At 47.7% G+C, this 22633-nt stretch overlaps 4 protein-coding genes across 4 annotated transcripts; 3 read left to right on the top strand and 1 right to left on the bottom strand.

Moving 5' to 3' along the window:
- The first annotated feature begins 2487 nt into the window (after positions 1-2487).
- LOC128722828 (probable peptidyl-tRNA hydrolase 2) lies at positions 2488-3214 on the top strand. Its single transcript, XM_053816513.1, has 2 exons — positions 2488-2649; positions 2720-3214. The coding sequence occupies exons 1-2, from the start codon at positions 2488-2490 to the stop codon at positions 3089-3091; spliced, it is 534 nt and encodes a 177-aa protein (XP_053672488.1). The 3' UTR covers positions 3092-3214.
- On the bottom strand, positions 3209-10564 carry LOC128722011 (transcription initiation factor TFIID subunit 1). Its single transcript, XM_053815821.1, has 4 exons — positions 7505-10564; positions 6521-7430; positions 5042-6415; positions 3209-3865 (listed from the first exon to the last, which is right to left on the bottom strand). Exons 1-4 carry the CDS (start codon positions 10562-10564, stop codon positions 3306-3308), a joined length of 5904 nt encoding a protein of 1967 aa, XP_053671796.1. The 3' UTR covers positions 3209-3305.
- Positions 10565-11150: 586 nt separating this feature from the next.
- LOC128721261 (uncharacterized) lies at positions 11151-11884 on the top strand. The gene is made up of 3 exons (XM_053814996.1): positions 11151-11283; positions 11367-11613; positions 11677-11884. Exons 1-3 carry the CDS (start codon positions 11151-11153, stop codon positions 11882-11884), a joined length of 588 nt encoding a protein of 195 aa, XP_053670971.1.
- Positions 11885-16647: 4763 nt separating this feature from the next.
- Positions 16648-20607, top strand: LOC128720706 (uncharacterized). The gene is made up of 3 exons (XM_053814398.1): positions 16648-16763; positions 20144-20273; positions 20354-20607. Exons 2-3 carry the CDS (start codon positions 20145-20147, stop codon positions 20435-20437), a joined length of 213 nt encoding a protein of 70 aa, XP_053670373.1. The 5' UTR covers positions 16648-16763; position 20144; the 3' UTR covers positions 20438-20607.
- The last annotated feature ends 2026 nt before the right edge of the window (positions 20608-22633 follow it).

Here is a 22633-nt window from a genome sequence, read left to right as displayed (position 1 = left end):
AATACTCCAATTTTCGCGGCTTTATTGTTTGATTTTTCGCTGCAACTGCTGCTGTATGAGTCGTAATGAGAAATTCCTCCGAAAAACCGCTCCGATAGGACACTTTTCCGCCTAAACGACGAACGAATTTTCCACCCCCGGCACAGGGAACCAAATTCACCGAAGAAAGAAAAAGAAACACCCTGTGGCGACGACGCTGCGCGAAAAGACATTTTTCGAGGTTCGATTTTGCTAACGAAACCACCAGTTTTGATAATAGGAGAACATGCCTCAAGGAGGCTGCTACCAGAAAGAATATGAAACACCCTGTGGCGGCGACGCTGCGCGAAAAGGCATTTTTCGAGGTCCGTTTTGCTAACGAAAACCGTGCTTTGCTCACAGGAGAACATGCCTCAAGGAGGCTGCTACCAGCTGGTATCCGCGTCGCCAGTATCACAACAGCCAGTGATCTCGCTCTCACGCATGGTTGCAAAATCTGATCGCTTTCTCACACGCGTTATCAATCCATATGGTCGCTCGTTTTGGCACGTGATCATCCGCAGCCCATCTCTTTCGCCGCTGATCGCTTGTTGTTCTGGCCGCACTATGGGATCGTGATATCCAATGGTCATGAGATCGGAAATTGAGTGCGAAATAGTAAGTTACATATAAATGATAGAATTTAAGCACAAAACCAATGGCAGGCAGGTTGCGATAGATTTCTGAGGCATAAATCAACATTTCTCATAGCATTCAGTTTATTTTTTCCTCGAAATCAGATAAAATTAGAGTGAATGATTAAACACGGTGTATGTTTACTGCGCCTTGGTCCATAGTGCTTGCTGATGATTGATTAGTCCAATCACGTTGCCGCTCGCTCAGAACGAGAGAAAGCACATTTCTTCTCGTTTCGTTCTAACATCTACGTACTGATGGCATCGCTTTATTGCGTCCACGTGCTTGCCGCATTGTTTATCATCCACATACCAGCCCCCCTGCAAGACCAAAACAATCAATACAAATACCTCATCGTGTGCTGTGCGCGTCCACGTGCTAGCTTTGTGGTTTAAATGCCTTTTAAATTAAAAAAATCCGATAAAATGTTAACATCAACGGCCGAATGTGCCCATGCCGGCTTCGGTCCGGACGAATTACGCAAATTCCTTCCGAGGAGGCACCGCAATCGTGTAGGTTTTGTGACCGCAGCGGGTAACGATACTACCAGGAGATCATGCACCAAAGAGGTTCCATGAGATGGGGTTATATCGCTCTCTCATCGATGCCACATTCGAGGACTCCACTCACGGTACCGTTAAGCCGATCGGCCTTGGTGGTTACCAGGCATATTCGAACATTTATATTGCCTGCTGTGCAAAAAGAAAAAATAAACAACACCGGGAAAGACAACAGACAAATGGCGGCGAGCAATCGTAAAACGGCCGGATTTCGCTGAACATAGAATTCAAAAGCATGCGATCAATTATAATTGTATAAAAATTTAATAATATCGCATGGCTATGGTTTCTTTGATGGATAAGAAACATACATATTATGGAAATTTATGGGGCTTTAATGTTGATAGGAAATATAGTAAGCAGTTCAAATAGTAGGCTTTACATTTTACATGACAAAAGTTAGGTGAAAAGTAGGAGCAAAGATTGGCTACACATGGATTGGTTGAAAGACGCCATGTAAATAAACAATGGATGAGGAACGACGAAGGGAAAAAAGATATGAAATAAAATCTCATCGTTGATGCGATATTGCGGTTAATTATTTAGCATTTTAGTAAAATGTGATAGAAAGATGAGTGTGGTAAAATAGAAAAGTATACGTAGTGGTTAAGTGTATTGAAAGGATAAAATATAATGTATTGTGTTAGAAGTTTGAAAAAAGAGGACGATCTGATAGAGTATTTGTAAGAAAGGTAGATCAGAGAAAGTGAAAGAAATTCCCAGCCCGTGAAGTCATTTAAGGCCGTCTACATGATCAAAGAAAGTGAAGTAGGCCCTAACTGATGGCGTCCATGAGTCCACGAACACGACAATGATAACTGTTTTGCAGATGGTACCGCTCAACTACGAATAGTTCCGGTTTAACCTGGGCCGCCCAAGGAAACTAGGAGGTTGTAACACGCACAAAAAAGAAAATATATATATTTATTCTTTCAAATTTGGCTAACGTTTTACGATTTGACAGTGCAAACGTTCAAAAAGTAAATCAAAACAAAATCGTATTATTGTCTCATGTCACATTTGACGTTTGATGCAGCGAATACGAGCCGGCGCGTGTGATAGTTCTCACATGCCAGTGAACAAATTCTTACCATTTTTAACTTAGAAGCGTATTAAAATGTAAATATCCCGCCACGGTTGCTGTTTTCACCAGAACCATAGTTCAGTCGCACATAATTTCTTCCACTTTATCCGCTTTTCGTGTCCTATACAGTGCTCCTCGAAGGCTACGAAGAGTTGCATCAGAGAAGCCGGCATTTCGCTACCGATCAGGATGATCACTAACGGTTGGATCGTTAGTATTTTCACGTCGATCGTATCGTTCGCTGTGGGTTACACGTTCGCGAAAATACCCCGATTGGGCGATAAGCGTGCAACCTCTGCGTCAACCAAAGCTTCCGGCCAACAGAATGCATCAGATGCAAACACGGAAAGGGTAACCACCGGAAATACTAATCACCGAGCACCAGAAACTTCTCATACGTGTTTTTCCATCTTTTCCACAGGTGTATGCCGATATGGGTGGCGAGTACAAGATGGTGTTGGTCGTGCGAAACGACCTAAAGATGGGTAAAGGCAAAATCGCGGCCCAGTGTGGACACGCTGCCGTCGGTGCGTTTGAAACCGGCTTGGCCAAAACACCGGCCGCGGTTAAAAAGTGGCAACACAGCGGCCAAGCCAAAATCGCCCTCAAGGTCGAGAGCGAACAGGCAATGATGGAGGTGTATCGCATCGCGAAAACGAACAATCTCAACTGCTGCGTGATACGGGACGCTGGTCGAACGCAGATTGAACCCAACACCAAGACTGTGCTAGCGATCGGACCGGCACCTATAGCTGCCGTCGATGCTGTGACGGGACATCTGAAGCTGCTGTAGATTGGAGTGAATTCACCCAACGGAAAGGAACACGTCGCGCCTCCTAAACCCCGCGTAATCAAACCGATCGGAGGTTTCTTTCCCTATGTACTATTTCATGACGCGATTCAGTAAAGTTCCCTGATTTACTTACGTTACAATTACTTTAAAACTTCTCTGTGCTAGCCTCGGCACACTTTCGCGCTTTTTCCAGCAATCGTTCCCGGACAAGACTTTAGAACCACAGATCTCCGCCCTCGTCGTTGTCGTCGTTCTCATTCTCATCGCGCACCTCGTCCATGCGCAGATTGCTCTTCTCATCGTCGCTGTCCGAGATGGCCAGATCAGAGTGAAGGGACTGCAGCGTCGGCAGGATGTTCGGCGGTTGTTCCGCTTCCACCGGCTGTACATTGCTCTCGGGCTGCTGTCCAACTTCCATCGTGCCCTCGTGCCTACCCGTGGCGGGATTTAGCTGATCCAACGCATAACCCGCCTCCGGATTGATGATATCATTCCGACCGACATCTGGTCCCGGTTGGCGGTTGGACATGCCAAGGAAATCGCTCGGATCATAGTTCGGATCGATCTCCATCGATCCGTCGTCCTGCGTGGCGTTGTAGTACTGCGTGCTGCTGAGTTGCACCATCGCTTCGGCCGCTTGCTGGCTATCGTCCTCGCTGTGCGGTGGCATCATGCTTGAAGTCGTGTTCGATTGCTCCAGCGTCACGGAGACGCCCTCATTGTCGCTCGTACCCACTTCCTCGAACTCTTCATCGTCCGACGAGTAATGGTGGTCTGTTTTTGCCGACGAAGGGGAAAAGAAAAGACAGTTCATTAGGTTACAGTCTGGTTGAATCGTATCCGCATATGTCACGCCTAGTCCGAAAGTCCTTTATGTGCTTCCAATGTGCGTGTGCCAATTTCCGATGTAACATCTCGCATGGGTTTTTCAAACAACAATCTTCCTCGGCGACGAAACAGGTGATGGACATCGTTTCCGTCGTCCTTGCTGGGCTTGCCTCCAGCACCTGTACCAAAAACTTACCACGTCGTCGTTGGACACCCACGGGTTGAGCCTCATACGGCGCATTCCGTCCCCCGTCATCACCAGACGGCAACGGGCCATCGATGAATGTTGCTGTTGCAGGATTGATGCCACCACCATCACCGTACCCGTAGCCATACCGACTGCTGGAAGGACCCGCCGCACCATCGTATTCTCCTCCGGCCGGACCCAGATTCATCCAGTTCATCTCGTAAGCGGATGCGGCCACATTCGGATCCGGTATGTGCGAGTGACTCGCACCCGTACTGATGCTACTCCGTGCGATCGCACTCGGTGGTGGTGCGTTGGCCACGAATCCGGTAGCGGACCACGCAGGGGCAGAACCACCCAGCGTTCCCTGAGATCCTGGCGGGCCCGTGCGAGCCAACGCATTGGGTCGCACTATCGGGAACGGCATGGTCAGCTCGGAGTACGGCATCATCCCGTATGGTCGGCCACTCGGCGCAAAGTCTACCCCGCGGGGTGGGGATCAGAAATCAAAAAGTCATGTGATTTTTTTTTGTCAGCGAATTGGCTTTTCTCCACACAGCAGAAACACCGTCCTGGTGGCTTCTTTGGATGCTATTAGTCACATGAGGTTAACGCCGACGAGGTACGCACACAGAAACGAGCATGACGGATGATGCTGGATGGATCGACGATTTTCCCCATGAATTCATCCCCCGTAAACGCAACATGCCCCGCTGTTAGACGACGTTCATCGCGATCGAGCCGTTTTAGTGCGTTCCTTTCATACAACACACGCACACAAACACACAGATCCATCCCTCCCACAATGATGGACAAAAGACATGTTAGGTAGCATACGCCCACACGGTGACGGATTAGTGACGGTGTTACCGGACACGGAAGCACAAAAAAAAGGCACACAAAAACGCATGGCAACAAGCCCCTCGCGTACTTACCGTCGTCCTTGTGCGGTTTCCGTGAGCGACTACGGATACGCTTCGATTCCGATCGCGAAAGCGTCACGTCAGTGGACGAAGGTGGCCGTTCCGGGTTGCTATCGTCGTTCGCACCACCATCGTCCAGATCCGGTGTGGTATCCCGCGAACCACCCGGTCCACCCTTTAGGTCCGCATCGTCATCCTCCCAGTCCATGTCGTCGTCCTCGTTGCGGGCGCGTTCCTGCACCAGCGCAATGTTCTTCTCCAGCTGCACCACGTTGTGGTCCATCGAATCGAGCGCCTGCCGGGTCCCTTCCACCATCTGGCGCGCTTGCTTCGTGAAGTTCGCTTCGGGTCCGTTGTACTGTTCGCTGTTGTCCGCGATCAGCTGCAGATCGGCCAGGAAGTCAGCGCGCGAGTGGTACTTGTGCGAGGCCACCTTCTTCGACACCTTCTCCAGATCCATCGGGCGCCGGATGATGGTGTAGTAGTCCTTCACAAGCCGCTTGTTGACCGGCTTCAGGAACGGCCAGCTTTCGGGCATCGCCTTAAGCGGTCCGTTCACGTACTCGCCCAGGATGTACGACAGTGCGACCTGATCGTCATCGTCCAGCAGCGGGTTGATGCTCTTCTCGAGCCGCGTTAGACGATCCTCACGTTCCTGCACTCGCTCCTTGCACTTTTGCAACATCCGCTGGGCCGCGACCGTGAGCGAGCTTTTCGCGCCATTGTACATCGACGAGTTCTCCACGATCTGGTTGATGTCGACGAGGAACTCTTCGCGCGTTTGGTACTTCTTCTGCCGGATGTTGTCTCGAATCGTCTGCAGATCCATCGGCCGCTGCACGATCCGATGGTAATCGACCACCTGCTTCGCGTTCACCGGAAACATGAACGGCTGCACATCCGGCATGTCACGCAGCTCGTTCAGGATCTGCTCCAGCACGGACGAAAACACGACGACCGGATCCGTACGCTGCCGGTTTGTTGTCTTGTTGTGCCGCTGCAGGTAGTCACAGTGTGAGTCACCTCCAACGCGACGTCGCTTCCGACCCACGGCCTCTTTTGGCACCTTCAACAACAGCGTGCGGCGTTTTACGTCCTCGTGGCGTTTCAGTAGCTTGCTGCTCAGCTTCACCTTGGTACCGTCCACATTCACCAGATCGCCCTCGTCATCCGCGTTCAGCTCCTTCTCGATCTCTTCCTCTTGTTCCTCGGTCATCGCCACGTTCAACGAGGGTGTCGTCAGCAACCCCGAATACTGCGGACAGGCCTTGTTGGTACGCATGTGCCCGACCTGACCACACGCGCCACATTTCAGCTTTAGATCCGGCTTCATTTTTGCCTTCCGGCGTGACGCCGACGACGATGGGCTGTGTTCCTTGCCGTGTGCTCCCAACGATCCACCACCAGCCGATCCCAAACCCGACGCCAAACTACCCAACCCACTACCGCCCATCGACGCGTCCGAATGGCGACCTCCCGGCCCTCCATCACCCAACGAGCGGCTCGAGAACGGCTTCGGTGTGGACGGTTCCCGGTCGCCGAGACTGATCGGTGTGCCGACGGAGCTGTGCAGTTGGTTTTGGTTCTGCAGCATGCCAATCTTCTGCTGATTGCGCTTGATACGCCGCAGCTGCTCCTGGATGCGGCGCTTCTCACGCTTCATCTCCTCCTTCTGCGCCTCGTCAAGCGTCGCAAACTGCCGTATGAACGCTTCGTCCTTCGTGGTGCGGATTTTCACGTACGCGTCAATCACTGGACTGCGCCGTACCAGCTCAACCCGCGTGTACTCGCGACCCTCCGCGTTCTTGAATGTGCGCGTGATCTTCAATATCTTCGCCATGCTCGTTTGCTGCTCGTCCTTCAACCCGTCGTCGTCCTTTTTCTTCTTGTTCTGATCGGTGCCACCGCGCTCTTCCATGATCTTGCGCAACAGCTCCTGCCGCTCTTGCTCCTCGCGCTCCAGTGACAGTTGCGTGGACGTCTTCTTGTTCGCCAGCATGTTCTCCAGGTTCTTGCCCAACTCCTCCAGATCGGACTCCTCGGACGCCGTCGATTCGCCTTCATCCGTCGATAGCACTTCGGACGAGGCCAGTACACGATTCTGCAGGTCGAAGATGCGCTGGCACTCTTCCTTGTAGCGCTCCTGGTGTTCCGCGATCGAGAAACGGTTACCACGCGAGAACTTGTCCATGCCCTCCTCGCCGGCTTTGGCTTTCTCCGTCGAGAGTGTCCGCACGACGTCGATCACCTCCCAGCGGGAAAGCTTCTTGATTTCCTCCTCCGGCACCTGGAACTTGCGCAGCAGCGCTTTGGCGTTGTTCAGCGACAATCGCCGCAGATCCGCATCCGTACCGGTGACGGTACGCTTCGGTTGGCTTTCCGTTTCCTCCTTATTTTGTTGCTACAAAGACCGAACGAAATCACACGAGTTAGCAATTGAAAGGAACAACCAGTTTAAGCTGTCGCCGCCCTCACCGTCGGTTTGTTGGGCATGCGGACGTAGGAAAAGCCCTCCCCGCAACCGGTCGGATCGGCCGGTCCATTTAGCTGCAGGATGCACTTGCCACGCATCGCCTGGATGTAGGCACGGGTTGTGTTCCACGGCGCCACCTTCACCTCGTCGTCCATCTTGAGCTGCATCTCCTCGTCGTCGTCTTCCTGCTGGGCGAAGATAAATTTCTCCCCGTACCCGGCATCCTTCAGCCGCTGTTCGGCCGCGATCATGCTGAAGTATGCGCAACACTGCTCCGGCGAAACCATCGCGCGGATCTCCTCCTCCGAGGGCAACCGGAACTCCGGCTTGATGACCCAAAAGTTCGAATCCATGCCAGTACGCTTGAAATCCGCGCACAGCTTCAACCGCTTCCGGATGCTGCTCTCCGAGTGCGCCGGGAACGCTTTCTTGATGTCGTCCATACGGATCTTGCGCGGGTTGTCCCGACTCTTCCAGAACAGCCGGTAAATGAACACCTGCAGGAAGTCACGCACAAAGTTGTTCGCACGCTTCGAGTTCGGTCCGGGCACCTCGTACAGCGGACACTCCTGCCCGGCGGTGAACAACGCGTCCACCTCACGCACAAAGTAGCTGTTACGCGTGCGGATCACGAGGAACTCGGAGTCACCGATCGAGTGCGGATAGATCGGCGCCCGGTACATGTTGTTCTCGATCGCCTGGATACACTGGCCGTGGTGCAGGATGCCAAGGAACGGTGACGTGTGCGCGTAATGCGTCTCTCCGAAGCGAAACTCGGGCGGACCCGAATCCTTACCGATCTTGCGTTTGTAGAAATTCTTGATCTTCGACGCCATCCCCACCTGGTTCATCAGGGGCGGATGTTCCTCGCAAAACTCGATCAAAATCAGCTCACCATCTCGTCCGGTCAGATCCTCCGGGGTGCGCATAAAGAACACGTCCCCACCACCGGACGCGATACGTTCCAGCTCGCGCTGCTTGGCCTTCTTTTTGATGTGTTTTTGCAGCGGCAGCACCGCTTGCGGATTGGCCACTGCGAGTGCTCCGTGCGAGTACTTCTTCATTGCTGGCCGGTGGAACATGCGTAGCTTCATCGGGCCCATATGTGTGGGCACAAACGGCGCACGCAGCTCCACAGTTGGTGTCGAGTGCTGCAACAGATTGCCACCGCCCACTTTGATTTTGAGCGTGGCCTCAGTCGACTTGGCCATGTAGAACACGTCGTTCGAGATGTTGTACGGATCGCGGTCCGGGCTTTTAGGCGGAGGCGGTGGCGTGTCTTCCGCCAGCACATTGATTACACCCGCTTTGCCGAGCAGAATCTTGGATTTCTTCACGTGTGGGTGCGGGATCTTCACCTTCGGCTGTGGTCCCGTGTTGCGCACGATCTTTGACGGATCGATATCGTCGGGGATGCATAGGATGATGTTCTCGTCGTTCGCGTCCAGCGTCAGGACTTTCGGTTTCGGGAACTTCGTGACGGCTTCCGCGTCCCAGATTACGTCGTCCTCCCACTTGTTGTACACCAGCTCGTCATTCTCCACCGGAAAGATGCTGTACCAGGCGTCCTCCGTTTCTTCCTGCGCTTTCTGTGCCGCATTGATAATCATCTGCGTCTTGCTCATCTTGCTCGTGGACGATTTCGTGCCGGTGATGGCCGTCGAGGCGGGCAGAGTCTTGCCGGGTTGGCTGAATGCTCCCGCCGTCCGTGAACCGCTCGACGGCAGCCAACCGGCTGCGTTCACCTTTGAGTTGAGCTTCTGCAGCACCTTGTGCTTGATGTCGTTCCCGTCCCACACCACGTCGTCTTCCCAGTGCAACTGGGACACCATCAGGAACGCGTCGTCGGGAATCGCTTTGTCAGCGGTGGAACCTACCACGGGTAACGCTTCCAGCTTGGCCGGGTCGGCCTGTTTGAAGCCATAGTTGAAGTCCTCTCCCGTGTCCGGCACGTCCAGCATGTCGTACCACTTTTGGGCCGGACCGAACCGCCAATCGGCCACTTTCGGTTTCGAATCTCCCTTGCTGTCCGCGTCCTTGTCCTTTACCTCCTTCTCCTCGTCCAGCTCGCGGCTGGTGAAGCGTACCTCATCATCATCCGCCCATTGCTCTTTCGGTGGCATCGGAGCGTACGTCGGGATGAAGTACTGCCTGCGCCGCGGTTCGTCCGAATCCGACGTAGAGTCCGAGCCATCACGTGGTTTACGTGCCGACGGTGGTTTCTTGTTGCGGCGTCTTCGCACGCTACGCCAGATCTGTGGCAGGCTGGAGATCTTGCCCGGACCGAAAAGCCGTGAAAAGCGCAACACCTTGTCCGGACGGAAGTCGGGGAAAAATTCGCGCACGTCCACGTTCTGGTACTTGGAGGGCAGCATCGCGGCCAGGGGAGTTTCGAGCTTTTTCGGTTTATCCTTCGAGGCGTCATCAGTGGTGGTGGTAGTGCCGCTGGTAGCTGAGACTGTCACACCATCCGCACTGACCGGAGCCGTGGGGGGAGGCATCAGCTCCTTATCGTTAACTCCACCACCGCCAGAACCGGCTTCCTCTTTCACGGTGGTCGAGCCATCGGTCGCAGTTCGCGCTTCGACGCGAGTGCACGGTATTACCGCCTCGATATCGTCCATGTCGTCTTCCTGCTTAATGTCTTTCTGCTCTCCGTTTTCGTTATCCTTGGACTTTACTTCACTCGGTGGCGACGGTACGGCCAATTCCTCTGCCAACTCCTGTATGTCGGAATAATCCACCGCACAGTCGGCCTTGACTTTGTAGTTCGCTCCATCGCTATCGTCATCATAGCGACGCCGTCGCCGGTCATCATCGCTCGATGAAGAATCATCACTGTCGCTGTCCGAACGAGGTGGCTTTTCAGCGTCATCATCTTGCAGCACGTCGGCCAGGAATGACGATAGGCCCATACGGGATAGCGATGAAAGCTGTTGCTTAGCTTCCTCGTCCAGAAAGTCTCCATCGAGACGCCCGTGTTCGTCGACGTTTCCGAACAGGAAGCCGGCCAAATTAAGCCCTCCTTCATTCTCGTTGTCACTGTTGCTATTGTTGCTCATGATTGCTATCCGGTGCGGTTTGTGGGACTATGCCATCGCTTATACAGCCGGCGTGCCAACACAGCCTCTAGGCGTGTACGAAGAGAGATCTTCAACGGAACGATCGAAGTTATATTTCAGAGTTAGCGATATAACTAGCGCTTTCTGTTAAATTACTTACACTATGCCGCCTGAAAGCTAATATTATTCTGTTTGCATCAGCCCCACCGTACGGTGTTATGTTTTCTTAATCCACTGCCGAAAATATAATCATTTACAATCGATGCAATGACATAAAGGTGGGTCAAAGCGTAAACTTGTCATTTTATGTGACAGGAAAGGAACCATTCGTAAAATATATGCATCGAAATGTGTAATATGAAGAAGAAAATTTGAAAACACTTGAAAAAAATCTAAATTAAATAATAAAAAACAAGTATATCTAAAAGAGACTACTGGTGATGAACACAATCTTTTCAAACAAAGCTCTACGCAAGTCGCAACTGACGGTCAAAGTGTCATATTTAAATATGTTTTGAAAACTAGCTTGTACCGTCAACTGGTCAACGGCAACAAAACAGTCGTCGGACTCTTCAGAATTGTTAAAATGAATCAAAACAAAAAGTTATCGTTTGCAGAATTTAGCCGAAAGCTATTAAAATACACCGCAAATGGTATTGAGTGTGCTACACAAGAGAAAGAAATTGTTTCTTGCTTTGAGCGGATAATTACACAACGAGGTTTGTTCGAAACAAGAGACGGTTTGGTTCCAAACAAACGAAGCCTAAATAACGATGCTTTGGTTTTCTCACTGCAATTTTAGATGAATGTCTTACTCGCCTGATGAAGGATAAAGAAACTTACTCGTTGTGGTCCGAGGACATTGAAGATTTGAATCATCAACGAGAGGAAGTGCTTGAGATGCTTGAAACTGTTGAGAAAAAATGTAACTTGCTTAAGCTTGAGCAGGCTCCATTTGATGCAAAGCCCTTGACCAACGAAACCGTGTCAGAAAACTCGAGTAGCAGTACGGAAGCAAACGCTAGCACAGCTGAGGAGACTGATGAGCAGTGAGTGTTCAAAAATAGATATTTGTTTATGTTAAATAATACAACGGTTGACTATCTTCGCAGATTTCTAAAAAAAATGCTTCGCAAATATTGTAATCTATACCTTCAATTTGATGATGAATCCAACGAGCTACGAGTACTGTCGTTATCAGATAACCTTTACTACGAGTTTCCTTTGAACGAAACTGCCAATGCTGAATCACGGGAACAGATTTGGTCTACCTTAGGCGCATCAAGCTTACATCTGGACACGTGGGAAAATCTGTTATAAATCTCAACTCAATCAGTGGCTAAAAGGCTGGAATATTCGCTTGATTTTTTAATAAACTCTTTTATTTTATACTAGCTAATAAACCCGATTTCATTCGGGTCGACGTATTTTAAGGAAAAATAAAGGGGCATTTACGTGTGTTTGTGTAATTTAATTTTTGATGTGTATATTATTTTTTTCTTATTTAGTTGCATTCATTCTATAAATGTTATTCCTAGCTTCGGGTTTAAAGGTTTTCTATTTCAATCAATTCATCTCTCTCTGTTCCTCTTAACATATCCCTTCCAATCCGGTGTACCTGCCTTTTTCAAAATATCATTCACTCCTTTATAACAAATCGAGCCCTTTAACCATCTTAGCTATCAAGAAAAGGATTTTTTTATAAAATCCTTTCTTCTCTAGTTGTTTCACAACTGCCCTTTCGCTTCATAATCTTTGTTTCGTTTGATCAAGCCGTTCTTACCCACAAATTTTCTGCTTAATCTTTCGCAATTTGCACGTCATAAAATTAGTAAAACCTATTTTTTATGCCTAGTGTTTTCCACTTTAATTCTTTCGAAAATACTTTTTTATCCAGTATCATTTGTCTTGGAACCGTCACATAAGTTTATTTACATAGCAATGAGGTAATGTAACATGTTGTTCCATCTCGAGCATGTATGACGTTCAAAATCTTTCTACTGTTCTAACTCTTATTCTTATTTCGTCACTAAAGCTGATAATGATACCTAAATGATACCCGATTTGGCTGAAATTAAGAGCATAGATGTTTAATTACTAAAAACTAAAAGGGGTAAAATTTCAACCTTCTCAATGAACAAGAAAGAGGGGCTCCCATACAACCCCCCCTCCAAAAAATGAATATTATCCGCTTAAAATTATAGGTGATGCCCGATTTAGCTGAAATTTGGTGCAATTCCAATTCCAACACGCTAGAAATGCTTCTTCGTATTCTTAACGCGACGAAGATTCATTTACGCCAGTAGGAAACAAAGGGAGGTCCTGTCTGTATTACCAAAAAAAATAATTTGGTCATTACAATAAAGCTCGGTCCGGATGATTTTAAGTGAGGATGATTATTTTTACACAAAATTTTGAAAACAAGAGCTCCCATACGAGCTTTTTCTATTAGAGTATTGGAAAATATGGTCAAACATAGTAATCATGCCTGATGTAAATGAAATTGAGGCAAATTCCTAAAAATGTCCATATTTACTAGAAATTTAGAATGGGACGTTGCAGCTCTTCTGGTTTGTAGTCAGATTGGTGGTAGGGCATACAATACCTGTTCGTAATATTGAAAAAAAAAATGGCCAAAGTAACAAATATCGTCTAATTTAACAACAACTTTTCATGTACGCCTTAACACAGTCTATGCAACAAGTAGCAAAATATAATATTCTGCTATGCGATACAAATGTTTTTTGATTATTCTTTTTTACGAGTGACTTTTACATGATGGTCGGGAAAGGAATTGCCGTTTTCAGCATAAAAGAAATTCACAACAATGTAAAGTCGTCAACAAACATTTCAGTTTCCTGCAACTTTTCTCTCTTCAAACATTTATTTAGACACTAAGCTGGGCTTAGAAAATCAACTCATTTTCTTCTCATGCATGTTAAAATTTAAAAGTGTAAAATATTTTGCAACACATAGCGCTATGCCCTTATTCAGTAGATTCAATTTTCAATTGTGTTGAGTAGCGTTGGAAATGTAGTTGGTGTAATAAATTTAAATATCGACTTCAGAGCGTAATGATTACGAACGTGGAATGGAGAACAGCAATACAGATGAAATATAAAGGAAAATGGAAAACTGTTTCTAGGTAGCTTCAGTGACGAAATAAGAATAAGAGTTAGAAAAGTAGAAAGATTTTGAACGTTATACATGCTCAGGATGGAACAACATGTTACATTTCCTCTTTGCTATGTAAATAAACTTATGTGACGGTTCCAAGACAAATGATACTGGATAAAAAAGTATTTTCGAAAGAATTAAAGTGGAAAACACTAGGCATAAAAAATAGGTTTTACTAATTTTATGACATGCAAATTGCGAAATATTAAGCAGAAAATTTGTGGGAAAGAACGGCTTGATCAAACGAAACAAAGATTATGAAGCGAAAGGGCAGTTGTGAAACAACTAGAGAAGAAAGGATTTTATAAAAAAATCCTTTTCTTGATAGCTAAGATGGTTAAAGGGCTCGATTTGTTATAAAGGAGTGAATGATATTTTGAAAAAGGCAGGTACACCGGATTGGAAGGGTTATGTTAAGAGGAACAGAGAGAGATGAATTGATTGAAATAGAAAACCTTTAAACCCGAAGCTAGGAATAACATTTATAGAATGAATGCAACTAAATAAGAAAAAAATAATATACACATCAAAAATTAAATTACACAAACACACGTAAATGCCCCTTTATTTTTCCTTAAAATACGTCGACCCGAATGAAATCGGGTTTATTAGCTAGTATAAAATAAAAGAGTTTATTAAAAAATCAAGCGAATATTCCAGCCTTTTAGCCACTGATTGAGTTGAGATTTATAACAGATTTTCCCACGTGTCCAGATGTAAGCTTGATGCGCCTAAGGTAGACCAAATCTGTTCCCGTGATTCAGCATTGGCAGTTTCGTTCAAAGGAAACTCGTAGTAAAGGTTATCTGATAACGACAGTACTCGTAGCTCGTTGGATTCATCATCAAATTGAAGGTATAGATTACAATATTTGCGAAGCATTTATATATATATATATATATATATATATATATATATATATATATATATATATATATATATATATATATATATATATATATATATATATATATATATAAACAAACATTCATTTTTATTTATAAGATTTGTAATTTTGTGCTGGAGAATGAGAACTACGTCATGCTCATAGGTTGTATAAAAAAAGCATTGATATTATACAACGTCGATGAATACCTTAAACCAAATCAAACGTATAAGTTTTTAATTTTGTTTTATTTTTGCTTCCAAGGATGCAAATCTTTAAAAAATCCTCTTTTTTTCTTAGGCTGTAAAAAGTGAATGGCTAGTGAAAAATAATAGTCTAACACTTTTACTTGCAGTTGACAAATATTAATATTAAAAGCTAGATATTTTGGAAACTGTTCACCAATTCGCTAAGATTAACTATGACGCGAAACAGAAATTTTAACCCTGCACCCCTTCTCTTTACTTGTGGACAGCCTATAAGAACCTGACGGGCTGAATCGTCCGGAGCCATTCATACAGTTTGTTGAGCTCGTCGATGTATCGGCGCCTCCACTATCCTTCCACATATGCGGGGCCATAAATCCACAAATTTCTCAGAAATCCTTCTAAGCGGCCTTCTTTCGATCGCGAATAAGCGGGGCTCATCAATTTTGAATAAAGTCCATGACTTAGCGGTGTATGTTAGTACCGGAAATATAAATGTTTATATGTTCAGCTGTCGCTATAGGTAGGTTGAGAGCAGAATTCAATTCTGTCTGTGGTATTCTTCAGGCTGTGGTATGCTCACGCTATGCGGGACCGTCTGCACCCGAACAATCAACGCTTTTATGGAGATTTTTTTTATTTGTATAATTATGTTTTTTATTTATCTATTGTAGAGCTGGCTTAGCTGGCCTACATACAAAGCAAATACCCGAAATTCCTTATCACGATCCTTATTGAGCAGGTAATACAGAATTTATTTTCGATTATTTTATTTTACACGCTAGGAGCTGCTATATCTGCAGTTAAGGAAATTTAGCATAAGAATCAAACAAAAAAGTATAAAAATTGAAAGAAAACGAAGAAAAAAATTGCACTGTATCATAAACGAAGAAAAAATTTCAATTACCTGTGTCTAAGCGCTCTACTCGGTATATAAATATTAGCGATCGACAGTAGATGAGGTTTCCTCGATTATTTAAGCATAAACATTCTCTGTGATAGTTTTCTCATGTTTTCAAGAGAGTCTAGTTCTAAATGTGCACAGATAATCGGATGTAAGAGTTTCTCAAAGATAGGATTCCAATTTTTCATCCATTTTCGTTGTGAGTGTCCAGACCTCCGACACAGATTGGACTAACAGACGAACAAAGCACACAAAACAGTGCTTGAAGGCATGGTTGATCATGAAAAATCTGGCTACCCTTCAAACCAAAACCAAGGGCCCGTTTGGCTTCGGTCAAGAGTAAGACAAAAGTCCAGCCGGATTCCATAATCACGAGGAAACTTCGCACGTGGAAGAATCTGCTTGTTGCTGATCGGATAGTTATAGTTTAGGGGCATTTATTACGCGTAAAAGATATAGCTATCCATTTATTAATGTGAACAGATAGACAATTAGTAACGCACCGTACATTGAACGACAGTAGGGTGGATTGTGAGCAAACCATTACTTTACACCGTCCCTCGAGGAATGTGAGCAGGAAATCCGGGAAATCCTTTTTCCCTGAATTCATTTTCGGCAACGGACGCCATCCCGCTGGCAGTGTGCATTACCTTGGTGGTGGAAAACGTACAAACACGCCGCAATCTCGTGGCGTTTAGAACACGCGCGCGTAAGCCGAAAAGAGTGGTTTTTAGCGTAACCTACATCGTGTGTGGAACTGCGCGTGTTTACGCACCACGCCGAGACCGGTTCCGATGCACGCTCGTACCAAGCGCACTCTGTGCCAGTGTTGGTGGCATCACACGCCCACCGAACACGCGCGCCCATCCACTAACGGGACAGTCGCGCGCGCATCTCACGATCAGTGTGCATTTGATCGGCGATTCAGACGGTTCGGTTGCGTGAGTCGAGCTAGCTCTCTTTCGTTTACAACGGCAAATCGTTACCACATCTCTTAGCCAGCCAGCGTCAAAACTCGAGTTCAAGGTAACTTTCTCCCAAATCGGCGGGCAACGGCCAACCGGTGGGAGAGAACCGTGTGGTGAAAGTTTAGAAGTGGGTTTCCCTCAGGTGCACGTTAAGGGTGCCCTAACATGTACGTAGGGCCCTTGGCTTGGTCGCGTCGAGAAGGGCCTTTCTTCGCTGTCTCTCGTGGCAAGGCGACGTTCCGTATCAGCACAGCCTACTAGACGATGGGGCATAGATAAAAAAAATTCACCGTCCCACCGGCGACAGTGATGGATTTACACACGCGTGCGGGTTCGGCGAAAAGCGTGCTGTGAAACAGCGCAACCGTCCGTTTTGGGATTTGAACAAATCCAAGCAGGCTGAACTTATCAACCCGCCAACATTTCGTCATTTTGATAACTCGCGATCGCCGTGAAGCAACCCACTTAAGGGTGGGAGTTTGTTCCGACCCCCCCCCGTCCCCCCCTCCATCGTTTTTCCTCCCTGTCCGGTTAAAATTCCATCCCCACGGAAACCGCGCCACCCAACCGGTTCGTGGGTTCATATTTATTAGCTCGCCCGTCTCGCTCTCGCTCGCCACCATCCTAGGCCACCTCCACACGCTGGTCGCTGGTTGTGATGTCATGTTAATAGCGATTCTTGTTTAGTGGCGGCATGTTTCGCTGGTGACATCATGTGGAAAAAAATAGTCCCCTAGATGAGGTGGGTTTGGGGTTAGAAAAGTTAGCGCTCGCGCGGAGAGTTGATGTTTTTTTGTTTGTTTGCTCTGAAACCGAACCCCTCGGTCACGGCTGGCCGTTGTTTACCACACGATCGTGGCAGTTGGCTGGCGTTTGTTTTGGCTTCTTCACCGACCGATCGCGCGCAGTAGGAGGCGAAGCATGAGCGCAACAACATCTTTCTCAGCATAATACCCGCAAACACACACACACACACACGGCTGTCTGCATGCAAACCAGTTTGTGGGATTTGTGGGGAAGATGTTTAAAATGGGCTCCCCAAAATCGACCACAGGCACCATAACGGCCGTGGAGCGAGCTGTTGATGGAAGTAAATCCACATGGGCAGATCGCGGATGTTGGAGGTGTTTTTCCTTTGGGTGTTCGAGGAAATGGTGGCACGTATGGTCGAGCCGGTTCCTAAGCACTCCACAAATTAACCAAAAACTGTGTTAAAAAAAAACGACTAAACGATGGGCACGATCGAATCGAAACAGCACAGATTACGCCAGAACCATGCCGAGATAGTAAACAAGCAGGAATCGCACGATGACGGCATCGATGATGATGATGATGATGATGACACGCCTTGCCGTTTTTTAGGGGCCACATGCATTTGTGGCACCCTGGGACAAACTGACTAGTGTGTGTGTGTGTGTGCATCAAGGGGGGTTAAAGGTGCAAACCGTTTGTTCAGCTCGTCAAGCTCGCGATCGTCGCGTTTGGCGTGCAGCATCGATTACTTTGTCGAGCGAGCGAGCACACAAAATGCATTCGACACTCGTTCCGCGGCACACCATTTGTAAACCTCACGCTGCACTTGCAATCGATCATGCATTCCCAACCGCCAGCGTTAACATTTGGGAGGGCGCGAATTGGCCCACGCGCGTGTTCACTTGCGCTTAAGCGAACGCGTTACGCGAAACCCTACACGATCGGTTCGTTTTTGGCGCGTAAGCGTGGGCGATCGGTTCCCCACGATCGTGAGTATGTGTGTGTGTGTTTGAGTGGAGGTGTGAAAGGATATGGCCCACCCGGTTTGAGTTTTTGTTCTTGTGGGACTGGCCGCCTTCGATCGCGCGTAGGGGTGATTTAAGAAAACCAAAAAAAAAACATGACCCAAGAATAAAAAGGAAGCCACTCGAGCGTGGTTATTGCCACGAGGCGTGGGGCACTTGTTTTTCTCTCGCACGTGCTCTCTCTCTCTCTCTTTCGCTTCCATTCATGTAACCTCCTTCACGATCGCGCGTGTGTGCGTAGCACTTGGGGTGGTTGTTTTTCCCAGCCCTTTTTTCGCCCCTTTCCAAGCTAACGCACCGACGCTGAATAACTCAAGTAAAACGACAACGAAAAACTCTCCTCCCAGCCCACCCGAAGGTGCGCGGGCGGAGTGTCAGTGATGGAAAAGGCACTGCCCTTGTGAGAGGGTAAAGATTTAGCTAAGGGTGGGGCTTGGACGATCGCGCGTGGATGTTTTTGTTTTGATCAAACGCTTCACCGCACCCCGAGAGCGGGAAAATGAAAGAACGCACCTTGCGCAACCCTTCGCTGGTCGGTGGAATTTTATGCCAAAATTTATTGAACCAACGTTTTGGCTAGGGGCTTGGGGCTAGGCGACGACGATCACGCCGGATTTTCCGACCAAACGGGTTCGATCGTCAGTCCGGAAGCGATCGACTGGTCACTCCCGTGCTTCCGTTACTCGTTAGGGGTTCCCCGTTGAACCGGTGAGGTGAAAAAACGGGTTGCGGAGTGACCAACGGCTGGAATGCATAAACATAATGCATTTATGCTGGCTTGCATACCGTAGCTTGCCGTTTGGTACGTGATTGAACGTGACGCACCCCACACCGAGTGCGTCCGATTCCTATCGCATCGTGTGGGAAGAAGAAAAGCGCCGGAAAACCAGCATCAAGATGCACGATTGTGAATGGATCGCGTTGTAGTGCTCGCTTGTGTGTGTGTGTGTGTGTGTGTGTGGGGTTCCACGAGCGATGACGGGTGTGTTTCAAATTGAAGCTGTTGTTTAAAATAGTTCCCCAACCCATTCGTACATTGGGTGGTTTTTAACGTTTTTCTCTCGTTTTTCTCTCTCTCTCTCACACACCATCTTCCATTACGCCTCTCTCTGTCTCTCTTTTCCACTCTACCTTGGCATCAAACGCCAAGACGCGTACGCGAGGATGTTCTAATCCGCTTTTGACATGACAAAAATAGCTGGTTTTCTTTTTTTTTCTTTTTGGGAGGAAGGCGATTAAATTAATTCATCGACGCCCCAAAATGCCACCCGAGCGAGGTTCCAGCACACAAATACGCGCGTATGGTTTTGTGTGATTTAAACTTTTACGGCGAGGCCCAGAGACCGCGTACGGCGGTTCTTATCCGTTGGATGCGCTCTGGCAGGGAGTATTTATAAATCCGCCAAATGGTTTACGTTGGCGTTTTGTTTGGAGCTTTTGTTTTCTGCCTCCTTCCACCTTTTATGCTGGCTAGCGATAATTCACGACCGTTGCGCCGGGAGGCCCTTTTGAAGTGTTCGCTCGTAAACCGAGCCAGCGATTGTTGGTGGGATTTGTTATAGAAATTTATGAAAACAAGCAACTATCTGTAAAATTCATGTACATATATTTCTTTCTAAACACGAAACATATCGCTCGATGGTTTTTCTCTCTCCCACAGGATGGCGAATATGCTCTGGTCAATTATCTGGCTGCTCGTCCTGGTCTTTGTCGCCTTTTTCGTGTCCTTCTTCTGCGCCTGGTGGTATGTCGTGTTCTACCCGCTGACGGTGTGTGTACCAAACTTATCGGTAAGTACGAATACGCGATCTTTCGGTGCCATTTTCCTCTTTATTAACCCCTTTTTTTGCCCACCCTTGCGCTCGTACAGAGCGTGTCAGATTTACTACTGAAAGGAGCGCAATTCACGCACTACTGCGCCAAGAACATGATGGAAGGAAATAGTTTGTCCTAAGCATGGGTTCCACAGGTTGTTGCTAGAGAAGGAAAAAGGAAGCGGCGATCCGGCGAGTCCGGATGCCCGGTTTTCGATCAGCGACGATGAGAGCATTAATTAACATTAATTGTGTGTAAGTGTACGTTCTATGCGCCGATGAGCAATAAATATCATTGTGTTCACTAGTAGCTGGGGTGTGCTTTTATTCGTGGAAATGTGCATCGTTTGAACTGTGCCAGCCCGAATTAACTTAATTAAATATGCCAACGGGCAAATGATTTCTAAACCACCCACAAACCAGTGCCAGTAACATCCGATGCAGCAGATCGATTGGTCAACATAACGCGCACGCTGTACCGAGTGTCGCTTGTTTAGTAAATCAAATAATTTCAACCATTGCCAGCATGGAATGTGATGAGGCCAACCGTTGCCGCCTGGGAGGGGGATGATATGGAAAAAGCATGTTTCATGGTAAAGCTAGTGCCCCTTTCTCCGCGTATGCTCGCTGTTAAAGTTAGTCCATCCATCCGGGTGGACCATTCGAGGCGACCGAGAGAGATATCAAATCACTGTCACCGAACTTGGTTTAAGCCGCGCCAGCCCAGTGGCAGAGACTGACCGTCCGGGAGGGATTTTCCTCCATTTTGTCGGCGCCATCGATGGCGATGGGCAAGTTTATCGTTTCCGAAACTCGCTGACCTCAAAAAGCCAACGGAATCCATTTAGCCGGAGTTGCATCGTTGCATAATAACTAAATCGAAACAATCGTCAATGAGCAAGTTTTGATAACAAAACTTTTCGTTTTACGTACTCCGTTCCCCCGTCCCGGCTGGTAGCGATTTTTATTTTAACTCCCAGCCCAGTGGCTTCAACTCCATCGGGCGGACGTTCTGGTAGGGTGTGGTTGTTGCATCTAGTTAATTGAATCCGTCGTGCAGCGCGACGGGTGTCGGTATGCTGGCAATCCGTCTCTTTCTTTGATTTAAGAGAACCTGAACGGGCGAGAGAGAAAGCACCGTCAGCGTTCGGTCATGGATGCTCGGAATGGAAATGCCATTATTCAAGAGAAATAATTAAAATTCATCACCGGTAGTGTGACAAACTATCGGCCGGCTGGCTGACCTGTAAGGCACATCCTTTTGAGGATGCACTGCTCCATCCCGGGTGGATCATAGGGGCGGTGGACTGGGAGGAAACTAGAAGAGTCGAGCTCGAGGGGGTGTGGAAGAAAATTTTATGAATATATTAAATTCACCCCCCGGGAAAGGGGTTGTGCTGCATCAAATTAAACGCTTGCGTTTCGAAGCGCATTGCGTTCATCCATATATGAGCGTATCATTTTCTACTTCACACGTTTTCACGAGCGTACTTTAAATGCAAAGAGAAAGCTCTTGCTATTTAGGAAATGAGACTAAAACGAACTAATAATGCCGGTATTCGTAAAGGCGTAGTAAAATAAGGTGGAAAATTACATGCTTTGTAGCGCCCTCTAGCAGTGAGGTTGTAAAAGCAATGCATAGCCTACATTCAGGCGTATTGCATGGTCTATCGTTTTTCCGATGCATTTTGCATTTCGAAATAAATCTTTCGTTATTTTACGAACGGTATGATCCAGCAACGAGTGAGCTGCACCATGCGAATGCAGCAACACATGGCGTGGTATCATGCAACGGCTGAGTTGCTGTCTATTGCTTCCCCTAGCACCTAGCCACCGGAAAACCAGCGTTGCCCGATGCCGGCCAAGTTACCGCACCGTCCGAAAAGAGCATTGTTCAAGTGCAGTTTTATTGCGAAAGTTTACTCCACCACCGCCATCGTGCGGCAAGGTAATCGAACGGTGGAGTCGGCTTACTTAAAACTTTCCCTCAGCCCCATCGCCCATCGTTCTCGACGGCGCCGGCATCGAAAGAGCCAGCCAAAGCCAGGAAATCCACCATAATAAAGTGCATATCGATGGAGCGTATCGGGGCGGCTCCATCTGGCTCACTCACGGCGCTGCCACAGATAAGGGGTCTTATGGAAATGTTTGACAGCAAATAAAAATGAACGGGCACCACGGAACCGGGCGCCAGCGACACGGCAACCCGTCACATGTAGCTGAGGGCATAAAAATTGCATTACCCTGCACAAACCCGCTAGCCTTGTCAGCCGGAGTCGAGCATCCGGGCATCTGGGATAAAGAAAAAACAAAAAACGAAGCACCGGATCGTATCG

The sequence above is a fragment of the Anopheles nili genome, chromosome 2 (assembly GCF_943737925.1).
Source record: "Anopheles nili chromosome 2, idAnoNiliSN_F5_01, whole genome shotgun sequence".
Classification (NCBI taxonomy): Eukaryota; Metazoa; Arthropoda; class Insecta; order Diptera; family Culicidae; genus Anopheles; species Anopheles nili.
Note: the sequence above shows the minus strand (reverse complement) of the source record. Positions and strands in the feature narration are given on the sequence as shown.